Below are 20685 nucleotides of genomic sequence, written 5' to 3'. Positions count from 1 at the left end.
TTAATACACTGTCATTATTCACATGTCAGAACTTAAAAACACCAAGTCTGTATTATTAGTTTTGAACAGCACTTACGCATTAGTTGAAAACATATATTCAGTCTGTCTTGCTGTGTGCTAAGTTGCATGTAGCATGTATTTCAATGTTATGTTCTAAATGTGGAAGTTAACACTGTTAAGCTACCAGAATGTAATGTATAAAGAATAATACAGAAATCAGAAGCACACTTGCCTGCCTACTGTACATAGCTCATCCAAAATATATTTGCAAGACATTCATTATTTAGTCTTTCCTTTCAAAAACCTGGCCTGGATGCTTACTGCTTGAGGCCCGGGACCAGGTGCTGAGGAAAAGAACTAGAGTAAGGCACTGTGGTCTTGGAGGTTTACAGAGTTCTAGTTTGCAAGACTTCCATTACTGTGAGCTTGCAGAGATTTTTAGTGCAAAGTGGAGCGGATGCCTTTTGCTCTGAGTGTTAGTTTTGTTGTCTTTGCAAATGCTTCTTTTTTTTCATAATATGCAGCTTCGTTCACAAACACTGGGTACACGGTACAGTCTCCACCCAGTGGAATAACTTTTCCATCAAGAGACACAAACACAGGATCTCCAGGGTGCAATGGTTTCCAGTCTTGATCCTCTCAGGAGACATCAAAATACATTAATTATGTTTAGGTTTTTCTCCTATCTTTAATTTATTTTGTCAGGCTGTAGATAACTAACATTGTCCACTAAAAAAAGACATTCTTTATTAAAGAGAGATATAAAAGGGATGCATTAGGAAGTATGTGAGTCTTCTAAGACCAATGCTTCTGACCACAGGAGCCCTAGAACATATCAGCTTCAGTGTGCTTGCCAAGCATCTGGGAGTTGGCTAAAATGGTTCTTTAGGCCTGGGCAGAGCTTGGGCCTCTGCATTCCCAACCTTTCCCAGAAGCATCAGCATCACCCGAGAGTATGTTAGAAAAGTAGAATTTTACCCCATGTTGAAACCTATGGAATACTAATCTTCATATGAATAAATTGCCTGGAATTGAGAAGAACTGCCCACAGTACCTTTTCCCTACCCTAGCTGTTACCCTGGGAGGGTAACAAACTCTTGTATCGGTGAGAGGAGCTGGCCTTATCTCAGAAACAAAGCTAGAATCTTCCATCTCAGGGAGAATAGCCTTAATAGCTCTTCAAAAGTATTTACTGAGATAATGAACCTATCTCTCTTGTAGAAAACTCTGTGTGTGTGCCATTGAGAACTGACTTCAGAGTACCACATATGCTAACTCTACCACTGAGCTATGCTCCAAGCTTTTTTTTTTTTTTTTTTTTTTTTTTTTTATCTTTTACTTTGAGACAAGGTCTCACTTGTTTGCTCAGGCTGGCCCTGATCTAACCCTGTGACTAAGGAAGGCCTTTTAAATTGTGCTCCTCTTGCCTTAGCGTCCCTCATAGCTGGGACTACAGGCTTGTGCCACCAGACTGGGCTGGAGACATTCCTTATGGTCTAGCAACTCCAATGATCTTCCCTGACTTTTGGGACCTGACACTGATCCAGTTGATTACTATCCTCAGCCAGTCTTCTCAGCTGCCCCAGGATTACTTTTGTATTTTTCAAGGATGTTACTGATGAGAATACTCACGAACAGTCCTGTGTTTGAGGCTGGTGTGGTACTGTCAGCTGGCCTGTTTCCTGGACTAACATAGGGATTTCTTCCTCTCCACCATACTCTGATCTTTTAAAACCATTGCTCATTGGCTCCCTTTGGTTTTTATTTGGCTTCCCTGAGGCCATAGGCAGGGCATGTTCTATTGGTCTGAATTTGTGGGCAGGATGTTCCATGAGGTTGCCTGCTGGCTATTAGAGTCATTAAGTAGGGATCTGAATTGGATCAGTGGTTTTCAACCACGAATACTCAAGCCAATAATGCCAGATTAGCTGAGAGTTTTGGCACTGTTTTTAAGAAAGCACTCTTTTCTGAAGGGAAGTGGAGGGGAGTGGGTCTCGGGGAGGAGGGAGGAAGCTGGGAGTGGTGGAGAGGGGAAACTGTGGTTGGTCTGGAGGTACTGTATGAGAGAGATCTCTATTTTCAATGAAAAAGAAAGCTCTGTAATGTGTCCTCGTGGTTGAGAAGCCTTGCATGGCTGGCTAGCCTTCTAGGTCTCTTTCACCTCTGGGCTCTGAGGTTCTACACTGGGCTTGGGTGTTGTAGTGTTTGGGATCTCGATTCTTCCCTGCCTTTCTGTTGACTTCTCCTAATTCCCCTGAGACCTTCTTCACTCTGATTAATCTATTGATTAAACCAGGCAAGGAGTAGCACTGGAATTCCAAGGAGAGTCATGGGATTGTGGCAGGAATGTTCCAGAAAAACAAGTTCAGGGAAGTGTCAACTATGTGGCCAGCTGTAAAGATCATTAGTAGATCTGTCATACATAGCTGTGCATCTATGGGACAGTTCTGATTTTTCTGTCCCTTCCATGTCACTCCTTCCGTCTCTCCCATCTCCTCTCTTTTGGAGATAAAGTTTTCTATTATAGCCTAGGTTGGCCTCAAATCTGTAATCTTGTGGCGTTAGCTTCCCAAGTGTTATCAGCCTGTACCATAATGCCATGCTCAATATCTATTCTAATTTAAGAATATAAGGGCTTAGAAATTAAAAGCTAGATTGAGGTGTGGTGGTACACTACTATAATCCTAACTTTGTGAGGTTGAGATAGGAGGGTCAGGACTTTGAGCCAGCCTGGGCTACAGTGACAAACCCTATCCCCCAAAACAGCAAAACGAAGCCGAAATTAGAAGCCTATGGATATAATTTTCCTCACTCACTGCACATGGATAGGAATTTTCTGTTGTAGAAGTCTTGTTTGGATGCCTCTCTCTCCTCATTATAAGGTTACAATATCTGGCCATTATGATTTCTAGATAGTACACTGGATTTCAGTGTTTCCAGACTATCAGTCACATGAGACTATAGGCCACACTCACAGATGTACCCTAGAGCCAGCACACGCCATATGTACTGAGTTCTGAGATAAGGTATGTGTCCTTCCTGCCACAGTTTGGATGGGTGTTGTCCTCCACAGTACAGGTGTTAGAGGCTCAGTTCGTAGAGTGGTGCTATTAAGAAAAGATGTGGGTCTTCAGGAAATGGCTCCTTGTGAGAAACCTTTAGGTTTCTGAGGAATTTGGAGGGGGCTGTGGTCCTGTCCTGCAGTCAATTCGTGTCCTTGTTTGCACAGTTTGCGTTACCACATGTTCCTGCCACAGCTCCAGTACTGTGGTCACTCTTGGACTAGAACCTCCAGAATGGTGAGCAAAATAATGTTTTCTCTTTATTAGTTGTTTATATTTGGTATTTTATTATAGCAGTGGAGAGTGGACTGATATGACACTTTAAATACTAATAAGCTAATATGCACAAAATGCTGTGTGAATGGTCAAATTGTACCCCAAAGTAGAATACTATTACTTTCAGTATTTCAAAGAAACAAATGTTACCTGCAAATTAGGATGGATAACAGCAGCCACGTCTCCACTTTCGTTCCTTGGATAATCAACTTTCTCCATTATTTTATAGACATCAATAGAACAGGGAGGAAATTCTTTTCCTATGGAAAGAAGTAAGATAAGTTAATCACAGCTAAAAAGAAATGTTCTAGAAAAAGGAAGCTGACATTTTAAGGAAAGAAGATCAACAGAAAGTAAAGAGTGCTGCAAACCAGTTATGGAGGCTCATAAACACCGGGAGACCAAATACTGTGATTACTCCTATCAGTACACTTGCCACAAATCTGTGACAGACAGAGGCAGAAACAGAAGATTCACCTATCAGTGTTTTCTAGGACCACAGGTCAGGGCCACTGGGCTCTCTCTTTTCCTGGTTTTCCTAGCTGTGTATTCTTGAACAACAGGTTGGCCTTCTGCAGCCTGGAGTACATTACCTGTCAAATGAGAGTCTGGATGAACATATGGCAGTGCTCTTCCTTCTGATAGCCTGTGACTAGGTGTCTTCACAAAGATGGTCAATGAGGTAGCTGCCTTCAGCATAATGGATATTTGTCTTAACCAAGGTCATAGCACATCTGACAACTCCTGAGGAGGGAGCTCTTTGGATGCAGGGAATCTTCCTAACAGTGGAGTTCAACCCCAAAGATGATGCAAAATTGAACAACCCAATGCTGACTCGTTCACAGATAGAGGATGTAATCTCTAAGCAAACATTGGAACCTATGTTCGATGAAGAGAAGAGTATGCTGTGGTTGGAGCCTAGAAGGAAGTCTTTCCTTAGAGAGGAATTGATATGGTGAGATCTATTGTTACTTCTAGCTGGCTTTTGCTGTGTAACACACTAACCTAGAACTGTGCAGCTTAAAGGATCTACTTCTACATTGAGCTTGTGATTCTATGGGTTGGTGGGCAGCTCTTCTGGTTTAGACTGGCTTTGGCTGATTGCTGATTGTCTTACTGACGTGTGCAAGGTGAGCTGGTAGGTCCTCTGACTGCTCAGTGATCTGGGATAGCCCCCACTCTCATGTCTGGCATTTCATATGTTGCAGCTTGATGTGTGTGACTGTTATCTGGGGACCTTGAGATTTCTATCCTGTAACCTTTCCTTATCTAGGAGGTTAGTACAGACTGAATCACACAATGGCTATGAGGGGTTCCCAAGACCAGTAAGGATGCACCACTCAGTGCTAGTTCTTTTTCAAACTTCTGGGCTATAAAACAAATTACAAGGCCAAGTCAGATTAAAGAAGATGGAAGAACTGTTTGGGTAATGTAGGGATAGAAAGGGGTGTTTCTGTAGTTGCTACCCCACATTCATATTAAAGGAAACTCAGATTGTGGTTTGTAAAGCCATGTGTGGTGGTTTGAATAAGAATAGCCCCAATGGGTTCATATATATGATTGTTTGGTAATTAGAGAGTGGCACTACTTGACAGGATTAAAAGGTGTGGTCTTGTTGGAAAAAGTATGTCATTGGAGGTGTGCTTTGGGGTTTCAAAAGCTCAAGCTAGGCCCAGCATCTCTCTCTCCTCTTGCTGCCTGCCAATCCAGATGTAGAACTCTCAGCTACCTTTCTAGAACCATGTCTGCTGCATGTCACCATGTTTCCCACCTCAATGATAATGAACTAAACTTCTGAATGTAAGCCAGCCCCAACTAAATGCTTTCTTTTATAAGAGTTTCTTTTTGGTCATGACACCTCTTCTTAGCAATATAATATTGACTAAGACACCATGTCTTCTATCAGGCCTTCTACTTGGATGTATCATTTCTTAATACACTGTGGTTTCACACTGGGTATCTGAGGTCCTGTTGTGCAAATGTTCTGATCTTTCTAACACCAGCTCCATAAGACAGTACAGACCTGTCCTTATGTAAGGGTGGTGAGAACTGATTTTCGGGTTTTCTGACTTTCTGAAGGTTGAAGGACTCCCAAGTACAGAAGCTCTTTAGACTATAGGAGGTGCACATCTGAGGATAAGGGACAATACCTGCTATAGGCCTTGAGCTACACATTAGTTACATCATCAGAGCTACTCATTCCTCAATGCAGCCTAATGGAATTATTTGCACAGGACATTTCTGAGATATTTTAAAGTTTTTTTTTTAATCTTAAAGCAAACTGTTGTGTAATTGTTACACTTAGTACAGTTTGATTTACTGAGTAAGTGATCAGATGTACAGAAGATCTACTCAACTAACTCTTCACCAGTCACTATCCAGTTGATAACTACAGACATAACATAAAAACACATCATTCTTGCTGACTATAACTAAAAGCTAGCCTGGCTTGGCCCTCTTCCCAGCAATCACTGTTACAGCGTAGTCTTCTTTATTCTAGAGCTTTCCCTATCTATATGAACACACACACTCTCTGGTAAGTGATAATAAATTAATTGTAAAGATGGGGTTACACTGTGTAGCCCAGGTTGGTCTTGATAAAAGCAAGTTTGTTTATTGTATGGTTTGGTCTGCTGCGTGTGTGTGTGTGTGTGTGTGTGTGTGTGTGTGTGTGTGTGTGTGTATGTCTGTGTACCCATATGCATACATGTGAAAGTCACAGAAGGATGTTGAGTGTTGTCCTTTGTCACTTCCCATCTTATTGCTTTGACACAGGTTCTCTTGAAGAACAGGAAGCTTGATATTTTGGCTAGGCTGGCTGGCCAGTGAGATCTCAGGATTCTTTGGTTTCTGTCCACAGTACTGGGGTTACAGGCATGTTCAACCATGCCTGGCTTTTGATGTGGTGCTAAAGATTCAAGCTAAGGTCCTTATGCCTGCAGATCAAGTGCTGGCACCCAGTGAACCATTTTACTTGTTAAAAAAAATCAGCCTGCTTTTTAAAAACGAACGTTTTTGAAGACTGGTTCAATTTAGTTTAATTCTTCAAAGCTGTTGAACATTTGGGTCATTTCCACTGTTTTATTGTTGGAGACAAAGCTGTAATAGCCAGCCCTTATGTAACACACTGGATGTGCATGTGGTTGTGCTTCTTTATGGCAGGGAGTTGCTGGGTCATGTGATTTGTATATTTTAAGAAGGATTTACTGAGAATGCAGAGGGGCTCAGTGGGTAAGAGTGCTTGCTGGGAAAGCGTGAGGGCTTGAGTGTGAATCCTAGCACCCAAGTAAAAAAGTCAGGTGTGGGCATGTGTGCCGGTAACCACTGAAAGGAAGGAACCAGAAAGATTACCCAGTCTGTGACTGCCAGCCTAGCTAGTTCAGTGAGAGAGTTTGTCCTAAAGGAATAAGGAAGAGAGGAGAGTGAAGAGCAGGATTTAAATCCTCACTAGGCCTGGAGCACACACATTAACACATGGTTATACATCATATACATAGTTCTCCCATAAAAACAATAGATAAGCAAAATTTAAAAAGAATGTAGAACAGATTATAAAAAAGAATATAAAAAAAACCCATAAAATTATCCCCTAAAAGGTCTTTACCAAATAACATGTTCAGCAGAAAGTAATGGGCCTATTTTCTTTTCCTATAGCTTTGCCAAAATTTGATATCACAACTATAACCAGATTTGAATATTTTCTTAATCTAATGAATGAAGTTTGTCACTTGAATTTGCACTCCCTGGATTACCCATGATCCTGAACATCTATGTTTATTGGACACTTGAACTTTCTGGTCTTTTCTATGTTCTTAGCTAGCAAATGTTAGCCATTCACAACGATGGGTTTTATTTTCAAGTGTGTATGTGATATAATTTGATCAGACTGATCCTCTGCTGTTTTTTGTTGTCCTTCCCACTCCTTGGTCATCCTTTTCTGTTCCTTTTACTTTCGGGTCTTTCTTCTAATGCACTGAGTTTCCTTAGGGTTGCTTATCGGAGCATGGTGAGGAGTAGTTTACAGAAGCATGGACAATTTATAGTGGCTACACCACTGAAGAAAATGTCTCTCCCTCCCCAGTATCCATTAGCCTTCTAGATCCTCACAGCAGGGTGGGCCTCATCTGTCTTTGCTGTTTAAAATAGAAATTAATGGGAAAAGGAAATAACTTTCTTTGGGAGACTTATTTGACAGCTGCCTTTCTTGAATGTGTCTACTTGCCATTCCCTGAGGAACTGTTGAAGTAAAAAGGTGATCTTCAAAAAGCATCTAGAAACTGCCTGGCACACAGCTGTAATGCCAACCCTAAGTAAACTGAGGCAGGAGCACTGAGAGTTTAAGCCCTGCCTGGGCTATGTAGTGAGAGCCTGGAGAGAGAAAGTGAGAAAGAGTGTGGGGGATGGAAGAGAGGGGAGTAGAGACAGAGATAGAGAGAGGTAGCTAAGGTCGTAAGCATGACAAATATGACCTAGAAGCTATTACAATTTCAATTTTAAGTCATTAAGTTTTGCATAGACAAACCTCCCCCAACCCGTTATAGTTAAGCCATGTACATAAATACACCCACCACTCACCTTCATTGAAATGCTGTATAAAATCAAGAGCATGTTTTATCATTCTTCTCATTTGGTCCAAAATATCAGCTCTCAGAACACCCTGAGGCTGAGGACCAACTTCTATACCTATGTACAGAAGGAGACACAATCACATTTACATACATAGTAGAATATGTTGAGAAAATTAAGTATGAAAAATATGAAGATCTAGATCTCAGTGCGGTATGACTGTTTAACATCATGGAAAATAACAGATACAATGTCAGTGTAAATACAGAACATGAAAACCCATGGAGCTCTGCTTTTTCTTTTATATTTCCTCAGTATTGTGAAAACATGAAAAATTTATTACCCAGTAAAAGATGGAGTGTAAGTGAGGCTGACAAGAAATAGGTTGCCACAAAGAGAAACTGTCATAGACTCAGTCACCTTAGGAGGAATGAGTATGTCTGTGTGGTCAGAAGTCTAGTTAACTAAGCTTTGGGTTTAGTTCACATGGTATTTCAGCAACATTCTTGCCTTTATTATAAAAGTATAACCATATCTTACTGATAAGATGGTGCAATATTCTTCATTTTATATGAAATTATATTCATTTATTCTATCCCAATAAGTCTATGTATCATGTCTTTCCAGTGGTTGTTTGGCATCCATCCTCGTCCTATAAAATACCCCTTGTGTAAACAACTTATCTAGCACCTTTCTTCTGTCCAACTTCCCACAAACTCATTCCTTCAACCACCACCTTCTCCACTCTTCAAACTATTTGAGAATTGTAATATTGTATATCCTCATTCCATTCCACCTAACTCATGGATTCCTTTACCCTCATCTTATTTTTACGCATTTCTACTATTTCCCAGTCTGTTAAAAACTCTCTCTCTCTCTCTCTCTCTCTCTCTCTCTCTCTATATATATATATATATATATATATATATATATATACCTTATTGTGTCCACATTGACCCTATACAGGTGTGAGTGGGAATGAAGAAGACATGATTTTATATTATGGAAGACCTAGAGAATTCCAGACACTGTTAGCACCCTGCTGACCCCAATATAGCCAGATGACCCTGAACAGTGCATGGCTCTGCATTACAAAATGCTGTTATGAAATACAGTTGTCCATTATTAAGTGTCCTTCCAAGATTAGAACCACATGACAATGGTCCCCCTTTGCCAAAGTAGTCTTTTCTATTCAACCAAAATGTATCATGTTGTTAGTAAATAAGGAGCTGAAGGGGATTGCAACCCCACTGAAGGACAACAGTATCAACTAACTGGACCTCTCAGAGCTCCCACGGACTAAGCTACCCATCAAAGAGCATATATGGGCCAGTCCATGGCTCCTGCTACATATGTAGTGGGACTACCTTATCTGGCATCAGTGGGAGGGGAGGAGCTTGGTCCTGTGGAGGCTTGATGCCTCAGAGAAGGGGAATGCTAGAGGGGTGAGGAGGTGGGAGTAGGTGGGTGAGCACCCTCTTATAGGCAAAGGAGAGGTGGATAGGGTATAGGGTTCATGGAGGGGAGACTGGGAAGGAGGATCGGGAAAAGGGGGACATTTGAAATGTAAACATAATAAAAACAATTAAAAAAGAATGTGTTTAGATTCTTGGACTATATGTTTTAAAATTATCTTCATGTAAAAAAATTGTTGTGCTTAGTTTTCTTTCTTTCTTTTCCTTTTTTTAATGAGGGAAGACCCAGCCCATTGTGGGTGGTGCCAACCCTGGGCTGGTGGTCTTGGATTCTATAGAAGGCTGAACAGCCATGATGAGCAAGCCAGTAAGCAGCATTCTTTTATGGCCTCTGCATCAGCTTCTGTCTTCAGGTTCCTGTCCTGTTTGAGTTTCTGCCTTGACTTCCCTCGTGATGGACTGTCACCTAGAAATGTGAGCTGAAATAAACCCTTTTCTCTCATGTTGCTGTTGGATACGGTGCTTCATCACAGCAATGACAGCCCTTGCTAAGGTAGGTGTCTAGCAACTCTCCCAAGCATTTTTATTTGTTTTGTTTTATGGAGACAAGATTTTACCATGTGGACCCTGCTGGCCTGGAACTTGTTATGTGGGCCAGGCTATCCTCGTACTTCCAGGGATCCTACTGCCTGTGAGCCAGGCTAGCCTCGTACTCCCAGGGATCCTACTGCCTCTGCTGCTTGCTTCCTTTCTTTATTTTATTAATGAATTACTTTATTTACACCCAAAATGTTGCCCCCACCCTTCAACAAAGAGTTCTTCTCCCCCATTTCCCCTCCCCTTTGCCCCTGAGAGGGTGCCTCCCTGGGAGGGCACCATGTCTCTACAGGATTAGGTGCATCTTCTCCCACTGAGGCCAGCCTGGATCCCTGAAAGCTCCCAGAGACTGAGCTACCAACTTCTGCTTTCAAAGTAATGGATTTACAGGTATAAGTCAACATGTTTGGTTTGCTGGATTTTTTCCCCAATAATTTATTTATTCACTTTACATCCTGATTGCAGCCCCTTATACACACAAACAGACCTTTCTTTACATGTGTGGTATCATAGGTCTTGGTAAGGAATTTTTCTATGCATAATTTGTACAACTATGCAAAAACATGTTTCTGTATATGACTATGTATTGTAGAAGTTGTCCCTCAAACTGGAATTCATCTTTCTTTATTCTAACACAATCAGAATTTTGGTTGAGTATCCACAGTTCAAGGTAAATGTCACTTAAGTCACCTATGGAAATCCTAGCACTCTAGTGACAAAATACAAGAAGTGCAGGGGAAACCTGAGACTTTCTTTATTTAATGAACTATTGTCATATGATGTTTAGAACCACATTATCTTGTGACCACAGTAAGAACACATTAAAGATTGTAGAACAACAATAACAACAAAAAAAGATAATGGTACCTCATGATGTTGACTGCTCTAATTTATATTATTATTAAATCACTATTTAAAGAATCAGAATTATTTTTTAAATTTTCATTTGATTATGTTATTTGACAACTGCCCTCTACCCCAACGTCCTAATGGTTAAACTTCTGAGGCCTAACAAAATAGGATGCTGTAATAAACTTTCAATTATAATGTTCAGGTTGCCTGTAGGCCAAAGTATTCTACATAGCCTCTGGGGGGAGATGGAGCCAACCTCAGCACCACTGTAAAGGTACAGGAGCCATGCTGCAGAAGCAACTTATGTGTAGAACCAGTTTCCATGGTGGGGGTCTATGGAAATCAAGGGCCACAGAATGGTAGGATAGACACTTCATGCAGAAGAATCAGTTATTGAAGTTTGTTCTCCTGAGAATGTTTTTCAAACTAAAAATTACTTTGATATAAGATCTCTTATCACTGCTGAACAGTCAAATCCATAGGATAATACCATGACACACTCAGGATGGAAAGGAAGACACAATGGTTAAACAAGTGCTGAATCTGCAATGAGATGATGTCTAGATTCTAAGAAGGTTGTGTCTAGTTACTCATAGTGTTGGGGTGGAGTATGAATGAATATGCTTGCTTTTAATCATGAGGCTGGCTGCAGCAAACTACAAACACTCTTTGGGATTAAGTTAACCTGGAATGATTCTGTTAGGCTTGAGGCAACCTGGCATTAGAATGGTCCCTATACTGTTAGTACCAGTGAAAATAAATTTGTAAGAGGCAGCAGCCTTTGTGACTGTAAAATGTTTTATCGAAAGCTTTTTTTTTTTTTTTCTGGTCTTCAATTTTTTTATTCATTACGTAATAAATATACTCCAGATAAAATATCAAAATCAGAAGGAGAACACACTAGCACTTCTAAATTATAGTTCCTCAGGTTAAAATGCTTTAAAATTTAGCTCTATTTGCAAGGACCAACATATTAGCAGATACTTGTTCTAACTCAGAAAAAAAAAAACCACAGATCATAAATACCATAGACTAAGATAGATCTGTCCGACTTCAGAAGCCTTATGCTTTTGTTCAGTGTCAGAGGAAAGCAGGGCTCTGTGTTGTTATTCATGCAGTGCTGATGGCTCACTGACAGCCCTCATGCCTGCCATGCAAGTGCTTTTCTACCACAGCCTTTACTGTATCATTTAGGCTCTAGTTAACTTTTAGTTTTGTCTGTCTGTCTGTCTGTCTGTCTATCTATTTTGAAGTATTAGAATACTAGGCAAGAACTCTATCACTAAGCTATAATCTCAGGCTAGAGTTTTGGTTTATGTAAACTATGTAAGGGTATTGGATATTTAGCCAATATTATATACATTTTAGATAGAGTTCTCTAATAATTATAATAATAAATTAATTACTTTAAATGTGTAACAAAAATCACTATTTGAATAGTCAGAGTTTTTAAAAGTTTATTTGCTTATATTATTTGTCAACTCTCTTTCAAATTACTTTGTTAAAACATCTGAGCTCTAACAAAATAGATTCAAGTTATAGTAACAGCTTTATTTACAGTACACTTTGTAGATAACTAGTTATACTAATAGATCTCCCAGGAAACAGGTTGGTGTTACCCCTACTTTAGCAGTTTTCTACTATGGAGTAATTATCTGGCTAAAGGTCCATCTTCTCATTAGACACTGAGCTCTTGGAGATTGTGTGTCAGGACCAAGCACAGTACTGTTCTGTAACAGACATACAAATACCTATGGAATATACAATTTTTTGCAATAACAATGGGGGGTGGGTATGAGAGACATTCATAGAAGGTTTTACTCCACATGAGTTCTGGGAATGAGGAGAGCATCAGACTAATTCCAAAGCCTGAGTGTTACAGCAAAGGAAGTAAGTATAAACACAGAGATCTGCTCAGAGAAACTCAGGAAATTAAGTTCAGTTAGGGCTTGCCTACAGTGAATCTGCTTATCTGATAGTTATAAGATTAATGATATGTGAGGTAGCTATGCATGTTCTTTATGTTTCAGTTAGGCTATATTTTCTTTACCTATGCCAGCAGGAACTACGACTTACCAACAGGATACTTGGCAATGGAACGAGTGGTTGCATATTTGAGGGAAGGATGCTCAATGAGATAAACAGAGCACGGTAATGGAGCCATGCAAGTCTGAAGAAAATTGAAAACATCTTTCTTAGTGTGCAAAGAATGTTTTGTTCTCTTGGCTGCTACAGAGTCAGTAGTCCCTTCAAAATGCTTTACTTCATAATCAAAATTGGCTCGATAGCCTTATGAAATGTTCTCTAAAGCCCGATGTTATACCTTTGAAACCATACAAATGGCCGGGCGGTGGTGGCGCACGCCTTTAATCCCAGCACTTGGGGGGCAGAGGCAGGCGGATTTCTGAGTTCGAGGCCAGCCTGGTCTACAGAGTGAGTTCCAGGACAGCCAGGACTACACAGAGAAACCCTGTCTCCAAAAACAAAAACAAAAACAAACAAACAAAAAAGAAAACCATACAAATGAATTACATACAAAATCAAATTGTATTAGCTTTCTGGGCAAAATGTCCACAAAACAATACTCCAGGATGCAAACCAAAAATAGGAGACGAACATTTCTTTTGAACACATCTAGCTACTTCTGGTTTCATTTTTGTTTACATTTAACTGTTTAGCAGAATATTGGTCTTAATTCTAAAATTCTGTTACCACATATGGTCTATATCTCTACAGATATTGTGTGGTCCCCCCATAACTTTTGCTTAGTTCTATGAGAATTTGAGCCAGGTCTCTAGGTTTATTTTACTTAAATTTGAGACACAGTATCACTATGTAGCTCTGGCTGGACTTGAACTTACTATGTAGTCTGAGCTTATCTTGTTCCTGAGGTATTAGCTGGTATCCCCCACTTTGGTCCCTTTCTACCATTTTTGGCCCCTCCAGCTCCTGGAGGACACAGTGGACCACACTTTTGGAGCCTCTGCTGAAGTGCCTGGGCCTGACACTGTTTCTCTACCAGGGTTCAAATCTTGATACTCTCATAAAACATGCAGAGGTGTGTCAGTGCACAGAAACTGAACAGGCCAAGGGCAAGACATTGTGAAGCCAAGTCTCTTTATCCTAGGACTTTAGTCAACGTTGTATGGTCTCTATATGATCTTCCTAAGGCTCTGTGATTGAGATGCTTCAACTGTACTGGTTTAAATTTTGGTATTAATTTTACCTAGTTTTGACAAATACTGCATGCATGGTGGCCATCTGGATAGAATTTATAGCTCTGTAAATTCAAGTATTCACAGATGTTTTATCATTTTACTCATTGAATTCATTATTTTACTTTTTTCTTTCTAGCACTACTGCTTCTGTATCTTTGTACAGTATTTCATCCAGCCTCCCATTTGGATATGGAATACAATTCATTTCTCTTTTTCCTGTGTTCCTGATATCTTTCAATGACTTAAAAGTAAGGATGCTAATAAAATACAGTAATATTGAGATTACCTGAACATAGTGAAACATCTGGATCAGAAAGTCACTCCTGAGATTACCTGAACATAGTGAAACATCTGGATCAGAAAGTCACTCCTGGAATCCTCAAGAATGAGGGTGCAGCCCATGTTAGAGGTGGTGTTGTGAAGGTCAAAAACAACGTCGTAGGCATCGTCACTATTTTTTGGACCAAATAAGTGATTTATTTCTTGAGCCCTTTTCACTTCATATGGCAAATCTTCAGACATCTCTTTGCTGTTTTAGTAGAAAGAAAAAGATTAACAATGTCTATGGCTATGATAACATAAACACGCAACGAATCAGTACACAAAGAACTAGCTGTAAACCTTATGTATCAAAAATCAGACAGGGAGGCTGGGCAGTGGTGGCACATGTCTTTAATCCCAGCACTAGGAAGGCAGAGGCAGATGGGTCTCTGAAGTGGATCTTCTGGTAGATCTTTGAGCCCAGTCAGTTGAGAAAGAGAGAGAGAGAGAGAGAGAGAGAGAGAGAGAGAGAGAGAGAGAGAGAGAGAGATATCTAGGAGAGCCAGAGTTACACACAGAGAAACACTCTCTTGAAAAAAACAAAATGAAACAAATCCACGAGGGACATGAAAACTTATCTAAAACCTCTGCAAATGAAAAAAAAACCCTCAGTACTTTTTTTCCAGCTGATTCCATATATCTGGTGCTACACTGACATGCTTATAAAATGTTAGGCTTATTTATGTGGCTGGTCCCAGGTAGGGCTTTACAAACAAAATTTACCACATGATTTCAACCTTGAATAAAATATACCCTTTAATTTTATAAGCACTTCTTTATAGTTATGGTACACTGCTTATTTATTATGGGGCAGGACCATCAACCCCAGCACTATGGTTCTAGTAAAAAAGGGAGCCAAACTCTGGAGCTCATGGTGCTTACTGGGTACTTTACATTGAAGACTGGGAATGACTAGTGGATCAGGGATACAATTTACAAATGACAAACCACAAACTTACACAAACATACTACCATGCGTTTTTCTTGAACAAGTGTGATAAGTGATCACAATACAATACTCTCAAATGGGCTAGCTTTGAATTTAGTTAGCAGCCAAGCATGGAGGATTGCCTCCTGCCTCAGCCTCTCAAATAGCTAGAATTACAGGCTGGGGGCTGTTTGAACGAAATCTTATAGATACAAGAATTTACAAAGGTATTATTATTATTATTATTATTATTATTTACTCATGGTTCTTTTTATTTCACATTTCTTCTTTCCTCTGCTTGTCCCCGCTGCATGTGTGCATGTACAGTACTGAATGTCCCCGCTGCATGTGTCTACACCCAGCCTCAGTGTGGCCAGAGAGCCTCTAGGTTGTTCTGTACATGATAATGGTTTAAATTTATACTTCTCTACTGAGTCTCTCAACCATATTTCTAAAACCTAAGTCTATATATTTCTACTACCTAGCTATTTTTTAATAGTTTGTACCAGACTCTTTACTGCCTAGAAATCATATCTACAATCAAGAAGGCATATCAGTCATTTTGTACCTCTGAAGCAAAAAAAAAAAAGAAGAAAAAAAACATAAGAAGAAAAATCTCCATGTGAGGTGAAGTACAGTAGGGAGAGAGATAAGCCCGAGGCATTGATGACATCAAGGAGCTACTGCACTGGCCTTGGGCCACCTACATTTGGACATACTGCTTATGAACAAGAGACCCTTATTAGTTTAGATTGGCATTCTTGAGTTTCTATTTGCAATCACATACAGATCTTAATGTGATATATAACACACATACACACTCACACACAGGCATTTACAAAGTTAACTCCTGATTAGTTCATATTAGTTCATGACATCACTCCAGAGCCCACTTATTTCCGTTTGGGTAAAAGGCATCGTTACCCGCTCAGATGCTCAGAGTTAATGTTTTAAGTCTTGGAAGACAGTGGGCACTCTGAATTCTCAAGCCTGGGGTCCAGTTACCGTGGCAGAGTCCCACAGGAGCAGACTGCAGGAAGAGACCGGCAGACCTTGTCAGGCACTAGCAGCCACAGTGCTGCAGTAGCTGTGCTGTCACAGTAGCTTGCTGACATCTACTCTGGACAGGAGAGTCAACGAGGACTTCCGATAGGGGAATGGTAGAAAGTTTCTATGCAAGGGTCACTCTTGTGGCCACCACATGAAGAACATACAGGAGCAAGCCTGGGTCAAACTGGATGCATGTAGATTCTGTAAGAGGTTTGTTATCTGTCTGCAGAGGAAGATTGGCTTTGCGAAGTTCCTTTATGTTTGTATAGTACTAGAGAGAACCCAGGGCCTTATCCACGTTAGGCAAGTATTCTCCCATCTGAGACACATCCTTAGCCCACTGTTAAAATGATTTGTTTTAAGGCAGGATCTTGATATGTTGCCCAGGCTAGCCTTGCCCTGCCTTGGCTTCCCGTGTTTCAAAGCCTGGCTGCTCTGTGGAGTTCTTGTAAAGAGTATGTGGGAGGACTTACCCTCCCAGACAAGGGGGCTGGAGAACAGAGAAGGCTTTAAGGTTGCTTCTGTAAGGAACTTGTGGGTAATAGTGTCACCACAGAAATGAGGGATGCAGGAGAAGGCAGCGACTTAGCAGAGGCCACACGGGAGAGGCTCACTGGTTTATTTATCTCATGATATTCATAACCACCATGAGACAGGGCTGTCTAGCCTCTGAAGTGTTAAGGCTAAGAAACAGAATGTGAATCCAACTTAAAGTGCCACAGTCACTGAGAAGCTGCTATTGGCTATTCTTGTAAGAAAACTCACCCCAGCCCACTTCAGAGTTTTTTGGGAAGTTAATATGCAGGTTCAAAGAGTCATTCTTCAACAAATCTTACTTGTAATATATAAGGTAGTTTATAGCTATTTAGGTAAACAAACATTAACTGTCCTGAAATAACTTCAATCATGAAGATAAAAGTATTTCTGGAATTTAAATTATGCTCATAAAATTGCTTGGCCACAAAGTATCCCAGTGTAACTTCCTTGGAAAACAAATACTTTGTAAAGGCAAATTTTGTTTTATTTACATTTCTTTAGTTCTGTGGTCGGATTGGATTCAGGAATTCTCTAGCTCAGCCAAGTATTTACCAGCAAATAAATTCAAGGCCAGTCCTGCTGGGGCAGGCCTATAATCCCAACCCAAGTTTGGAAAGGTCTAAGGAAGCAACTTCCGAACTCATTTTCCTCAATGATGATAAGCCACCACTAGAGATAAGCTTGTCTGCCCCAGGCCACAGACCAGCCTGTTATTCTCTGGTGCTTCCTCACTCTCATTCAAAAAATACTAATCAAAATGTCATAATTTCCTCACTGGACATAGTGAGGAAGAGATACCTGTAAGGAAGCACAGTGGTGAGTTTCCCACACAACAGTGTGTTTACCAGTATAATGACCAAACAGTTATTTATTTTCATTTTATTTTGAGAATAATTTAGATCCTTATTTTTACATGTCGCTCAACACAAATTTATGCAGAGGATTATTATATTTGCGTCTTTCAAGTCACATGAGTCAAAAATATAGATATTTCTTTTTTTGAAAAATTTTAAATTTTAATTAAAATTTAAATAAAAAATTTTTTATTTACATTTCAGATGCCATCCCCTTTCCCGATTTCCCCTCCCTAGAAAGCCCCTAGATATTTCTTATTTGTTGCTGTGTACTGAATGGCATACAGCAAAAAGATTAGAGCACATGAATGCCCAGTTTGTGTAGTTGCATAATTCTCGTAAAGCAGCACGATTAAAAGTGAAAGTGACCTTCTTCACCACGGATGCTCTGCATATGGATCTGACTACTTACTAGGGGCATTTACATGTTCTTTTCCAATGACTAGCGCTTTTCACCCATATACACTCTCAGAGAATAGAGACCAGTCTTACCTAAGATTTTCAAGGTCAAAAGCACGATTCAGGTCACAGTCAATGTATCTGGTGCACTTCTCCACTGCTCTTGGGTTGGTAATGAATGGCTTCACGTCCAGCCCTGCTCTGTGAACTTCAGTGCCGTCCTTTAGCCAGTGAGTAACTAGAAAGACTCCTGTCAGTTCATTTCCATGAGTCCCCCCAAAGATGGCAATCTTCTTAACAGGTTCTTCAGCAACACAAGAGGTCATTTTACCAAATACCCAAATCTGGTCTGACTTCTGCAGTTCAGAAGAGAGGAGGTCAAAGGACGCTTAACTTCTGAGAAAAGTTGCCAAGTTAGAACTAAGTGAGAAATGCAAAATACAGAGCTCTCTTGAGAACTGACTTCACAACTGTTTCTGCCACAACTTCCCAGCCTGTTTATTCTATGGACTTGCCCTTCTGTAACCCCGCCCTTGACCATATTTGGATTACAATATGCAAGGATCAAGGATCGAGATGCAGCTGTTAACTTCTAACTCCCTCGGATGGTCAGCAGATCAAAGTACAATTGTGTTAGTTAGCATTCCCTGGTATAAAAATTCTCCTTTCTGTTCAGAATGATTATTTATAAAATAATACCACATTAAGCCCAATCCTCCTAAATATAACAGTGTGGTTTATTCAGTGTTTTTGTTTCCACTGACATTTAAAAACATTTCCAAAGTAAGCAAGGCACTTTTCCTGATCTGAAGGCCTTGTTGTCTCTGACCTCCTCTTGAACAGCATCCTTTCTTTCAGCATAGCTGTCCACAGTCAAAGGCACAAGAGCCCAGTCATGACAGGGTCGCTGACAGAGCATGGCAGAAACGCAGCAGGCAATAATGTTGCTGTGTTCAATCCTGAGGAGAGAACCAACTTCTCAAAGTTGTCCTCTGACCACCACATATGTCTCTCTCTTTCTCCTCTCTGTCTCTTACACACAAATAATGAATAAAATAAAAATTATTTTTCAAAAGTGACTTTGAAACATCTTTAACTTCTGTCTCATGAAGGTTTTGGTAGTTCTATGATGTCTTTTTTTTTTTTTTTTAATTGTTTAAATACCAAATGAAAAGCTGCTATCAGTAATATTCAAGTCTCTTAAATGCCTGAAAATATTTTGCAACATAATATATACAAAATAACATGAGCATATATTACACATATGTTACATATATTTTAACTACATCACGTGAGTTATACAGACATGATCTCATTTGCTGGTATGGAAGACTTTCTTCTGGAATGTGTTGTTCTAAAGGGGGTCTTACTGGGGAACTAATCCAGGATGATTACATAGCTTTGGAACATTAACTCTGAGCCAATCTTACTTGATTTCATACTCAATCACCCAGAAAGCCAAGAATGTTAAAGTACAGGAAATATTATATATTTTCATGTATATGTGAAACAACACTAAGTTCTTTCGTAAGTTTCATAAGGACACAATAAAGCAGTCATTTACCATACAGGGCAGGTTAATCTATAATTTTCCCCCACAGACGTCTGCTTACTTTATTCATAAATTCACTTTATGAGTTATAATGGGCAGACATCCTCATTGCACAGATAAAGGAAAGAAGCACTCAGCCCGATTAAGTTTCCACAGTTACATAAAAGAAAGCTAGCCCCAGGAGCCATGTTTCTCATTAAGGCCAGCATTTGCCACAGGACAACAGGGTGACTCTGTTATTTTTGGATTCCTCTGAACTTCTAATTTTGCTCTTCCAGAGCTCACATAAACAGCCAGCACAATGTAGAATCACAAGACACACAAACCAAATGCATGGTGGAACTACAAAATGTTTCATAGTATTTAGTAAGCAAATCCTCAATACCTTTTTGTTTTCAAAAAGATTATAATGCAGAGATAAAACAAAGTCAAGACTGCTTATACATTGAAATTACTGCTGTAACCTAAGACAAAGTCCCTGTAACCTTTGGTTTTCTTTCTGCCTCAGCATACACTGAACACAATGATGAAAACAGGCATATGTAGAGACAGGACAGTTCTCCTGCTCCCATGATGGTTTTACTGAACTGTGGTGAATTATTAGCACCCTGCTGTAAGTATTTTGTTCCTTTCCTGCTGACCTGTGGTTTGTTCTGTCCTTTGCCCCAGTCTCTCTGGAAACGCTGTTTCAGTAACTTATTCATAGCAGGCACCAGTGACTCAAACTTTGAGGCTTGTTTTGTGGAATTTTAACAGGTCAGCATTTTGAAGTACACTTTCACATTTCTAAAGTTTCTGTGGTGTGTCCAAGTGAGCAGCTCCCTTGGCAGTTAACGGCCGGCAGCAGCTCGCATGCTTACCTTGTTACTGTGTACAGTTTGTCTCCTGCAGGAAGCTTTACTAGAAAACGAAAGCTTTTGCTTAGAACTGGGGCAGCAGAGGCTTTCACTCTCTTATACCAAGTTAACTTCCAAGAGTTTTAACTCCTGATTTCCCAAATCACCTCTTAACTCTCTTTCCCAAAGCATGTGGCAAAATCTACCCACTTCTATTAGTTA

The 20685-nt window shown here is 40.1% G+C and overlaps 1 protein-coding gene across 1 annotated transcript; it reads right to left on the bottom strand.

Moving 5' to 3' along the window:
- Positions 1 to 308: 308 nt before the first annotated feature.
- Positions 309 to 18556, bottom strand: LOC117701943 (aspartoacylase). The gene is made up of 6 exons (XM_034493348.2): positions 18169 to 18556; positions 14320 to 14515; positions 12845 to 12938; positions 7914 to 8021; positions 3489 to 3598; positions 309 to 636 (listed from the first exon to the last, which is right to left on the bottom strand). Exons 1-6 carry the CDS (start codon positions 18399 to 18401, stop codon positions 439 to 441), a joined length of 939 nt encoding a protein of 312 aa, XP_034349239.1. The 5' UTR covers positions 18402 to 18556; the 3' UTR covers positions 309 to 438.
- Positions 18557 to 20685: the final 2129 nt, after the last annotated feature.

This window comes from Arvicanthis niloticus, unplaced genomic scaffold, assembly GCF_011762505.2.
Source record: "Arvicanthis niloticus isolate mArvNil1 unplaced genomic scaffold, mArvNil1.pat.X pat_scaffold_346_arrow_ctg1, whole genome shotgun sequence".
Lineage (NCBI taxonomy): Eukaryota > Metazoa > Chordata > Mammalia > Rodentia > Muridae > Arvicanthis > Arvicanthis niloticus.
Note: the sequence above shows the minus strand (reverse complement) of the source record. Positions and strands in the feature narration are given on the sequence as shown.